This window comes from Atta cephalotes (assembly GCF_000143395.1).
Source record: "Atta cephalotes unplaced genomic scaffold scaffold00045, whole genome shotgun sequence".
Taxonomy (NCBI): domain Eukaryota; kingdom Metazoa; phylum Arthropoda; class Insecta; order Hymenoptera; family Formicidae; genus Atta; species Atta cephalotes.
Genome location: NW_012130109.1, coordinates 2,349,574 through 2,352,651, shown reverse-complemented (window position 1 = coordinate 2,352,651; position 3,078 = coordinate 2,349,574). Strand labels below are relative to the sequence as shown.

Below are 3,078 nucleotides of genomic sequence, written 5' to 3'. Positions count from 1 at the left end.
CCAATTTAAATTAGACTACTCTCGCGTAAGAAATAATAATTATCATTTCGGTAATCAATATATTGAAATGAATTGTTTTAAAATATATATTTAATTAACCTTAATCAAAGAGTGCTTAGTGATTATTCCCATCTTCTCACTAATTATAACATCGACGACATAATCATTCATTGCAACACCAATGAAAAGCGATTGGCTATTAGTGCGACCGAAATCAGCAGCCGGACTTGCCTAGGAAGCAATAGAAGCCTTGATATTTCATCTTTCCTCTTTCTTGCTGTCAATTGGAAGCAGAGTATCCATCTGAACATCTCCAGGTAACAAAGCTTTTACTTTTCGCTAATTGAAACTTCGTCGTGAATGAACCGAAACACAGAGCATGTGCTCCGCGTATTCCCACGTTCGCGCGCTCCTATTGACGCTCGACTCCTAGTGGTCAATCCTTCCTGGTCGTGTAGGTCCGTAGTGGTTACTATGTATCCGCCTTATTTTATCAGCATAAGAAGAACGGGACGATTAAATGCATTGAATGTTATACCACGTTATTCATTCACGAAAAGAAGAATTATTTCGGAATTTTACATCCATCTCGGCTACCCCGAGTTTGAGACCTGTCACGCGTGCTTTTTGATATTCGTTGATCCCTCGCGCGGTCTCAGATTGCTCCGAGTGCTCTGGAATCATAGAAAGATTCCTCGTATATTTGAGAGGAATGGAAGAGCAGCCGTGGATTCAGAATCGACTATAATCATTATTTCTAGCGCTCGTATCTAGCCAATCAGCAACCTGGATAAAATCAATCGTAGCCGCTTCAGCAACCACGAATTCTGTACCCTACCATAAGCCTCAGGTTGGATCAAATCCGAGGTCGAATTCCTCCTGGGACGTAACACAAACTTATATACCAGAGTTCTGATTGACTCTTATTCCTTGTTGGCCTGTGCCTATTATCTTTAAGCCTTAACACGATTATATGAATCAAATATCGATTTATCCAGCCTTGAAAAGTAGATATTGCTATGTAGTTTACATCCACTTTGTCAGAGGGCAGTAGTGCGCGGCAGCATTTTAAGGTTACAGGTTTTAGGCCATCATGTCCTTTCTCAGGTTTCTCTCTGCCTGTATTATGTGGATGAGGGTAAATGAACGTGCTGATCGGTCAAGCTCGCGGACAGCCCGGCAGCGGCGATAGCATCGATTGACGTCATCGACAGGCGGCCAAGATGGTTGTCAATGTTGATAAGTGGTTTGGTTATACGGTGGATCGGTAACAATAAACGACTTGGGCAGGGATATTAAGAGTAGTCGGCGTTATGTCTGTCAAGTGAAAGCCCATACCGATGAAAATCCACGCATTAGGTTGGCCGTTGCGCGAGGAATGGCAGCCTATGGAAATGTGGAGAAAGTACGACGTGCTATGGACGTCGCACAAACTATGATTAATTTGGCCGCTGATCAGCTTGACGATTTGCGGTCTCAGTGCTCCGTTAATGCTCCGCTCACTCAGAAAGAAATACGGCAAATGGAGGTGAGAAGCCCCTCGAAGGTCGGCTGGGTCGGCTGTGTCGGCTGTATCTTGCGCGCGAAAATCAAGATCGATCTGTCCGTCTACGCTGATTATCGCGTCCCGGCGCAGCATCTCGCTGTCAACAAGTTGTAACTGTGCTATTTCGGCGTCCTTTAAAGCCTTGAGAACCTTTGGACTCCGTCACATCAGTGAAAAATATTGCCTTCGGGACCCGCCGTGCTTCGCAATATAACCACAGCATCAGCTGTTTTTAACATTTGTTTACAATGTTTACATTGTTCTTGAGAATATTTATCTGCAGTTGCCAATTTGAAAATGAGAAATTTGTAATATCACTCTGTCTAAAAACTCCATTAAAAAATATAAATAATGTTATTTGGAACTTATTTATAATTTTTTATCTTATAATATGATCATAATTTCAAAATTATTTAAGATATTTTTATGGTAAAAATTTATGATCTTAGGAAAGTTAGGATATAACATTCGATATACATAATTTTTCTCCCATAAAATGTGCAATATATCGTGTTTGAGCGTTGTATGCTTATTTTGAATAAATACGTTGCTTTCAGTATATGATTGAAAAATTTGTCATGTCATTCCATTGAAAGATATGATAGCATTAGTTGAAACTTATTTACAATGGTTCAGATACAATTGTAATTAAGATTTTTTAATGATAGAAATTTATATAGTTTGAAAATTACATAAGATATTTGACATAACTTTTATTCTTAGTACATTGTGTTTGTCTTCTTATTTTAAATAAACACACAATCACGGAAATAAACAAGTTTAAATTAATATATGTATATAATAAACATATTACATAACTTTGTTATGATTATTAATAATATTAAATGCATTACAATAGCTGTAATATTGAATAAGTTCTATTTATATTTAAACTATTTATATATCTATATATTTAAACATTTTTATAGGCAAAATTAATAAAATTATACTCCAAGCAACTTGCGGCAAAGGCTAAATTGGCCGATTCATTACCATCAGATATGATACAATATCCATTGTTAGAACAATGGTTGAGAGTAGTTGGTCTTACTGAGGATTCAATACAGGTAACAATATATACAGATATAAGTAGATTCTTTATGATTTGTTACAAGTTTATATCATTTTTATTTATCTGAAAATAAATTTATATTAATAACATTAATTATGTTATAACATAAATTAAGTTTTAATTTTTTTTTCTTTAATGCTCTTATAATATTTTAGATGATTTGTTCTAAAGTTAATACTATTGAGGCCCTGAAGGAGAAGTCTGAACTTGAATTAAAGGGTATGTTAAATGAAAATTGTATATACTACAAGGAAGAATGTCGTAGGCTTTGTAAAGCATTGGACATTCTATGGCAATACACTGGTAAATAAAATTTTATATTATTATAGAAAAAATTCATTTTGTTTGTATACATGAATAACATAAAGCAATACACACACACACACACACACACACACACACACACACACACACACACACACACACACACACACACACACACACACACACACACACACAC

At 36.0% G+C, this 3,078-nt stretch overlaps 1 protein-coding gene across 1 annotated transcript in view; it reads left to right on the top strand.

Annotated features, from left to right (window-relative positions):
- The first annotated feature begins 1,378 nt into the window (after nucleotides 1–1,378).
- Nucleotides 1,379–3,078, top strand: part of LOC105622499 (kinase suppressor of Ras 2) — a 10,982-nt gene continuing 9,282 nt past the window's right edge. The window contains exons 1-3 of the mRNA XM_012203914.1: nucleotides 1,379–1,528; nucleotides 2,476–2,613; nucleotides 2,774–2,917. Of these exons, the coding sequence (XP_012059304.1) occupies nucleotides 1,379–1,528; nucleotides 2,476–2,613; nucleotides 2,774–2,917 (432 nt within the window). The remainder of the gene's footprint in view (nucleotides 1,529–2,475; nucleotides 2,614–2,773; nucleotides 2,918–3,078) is intronic.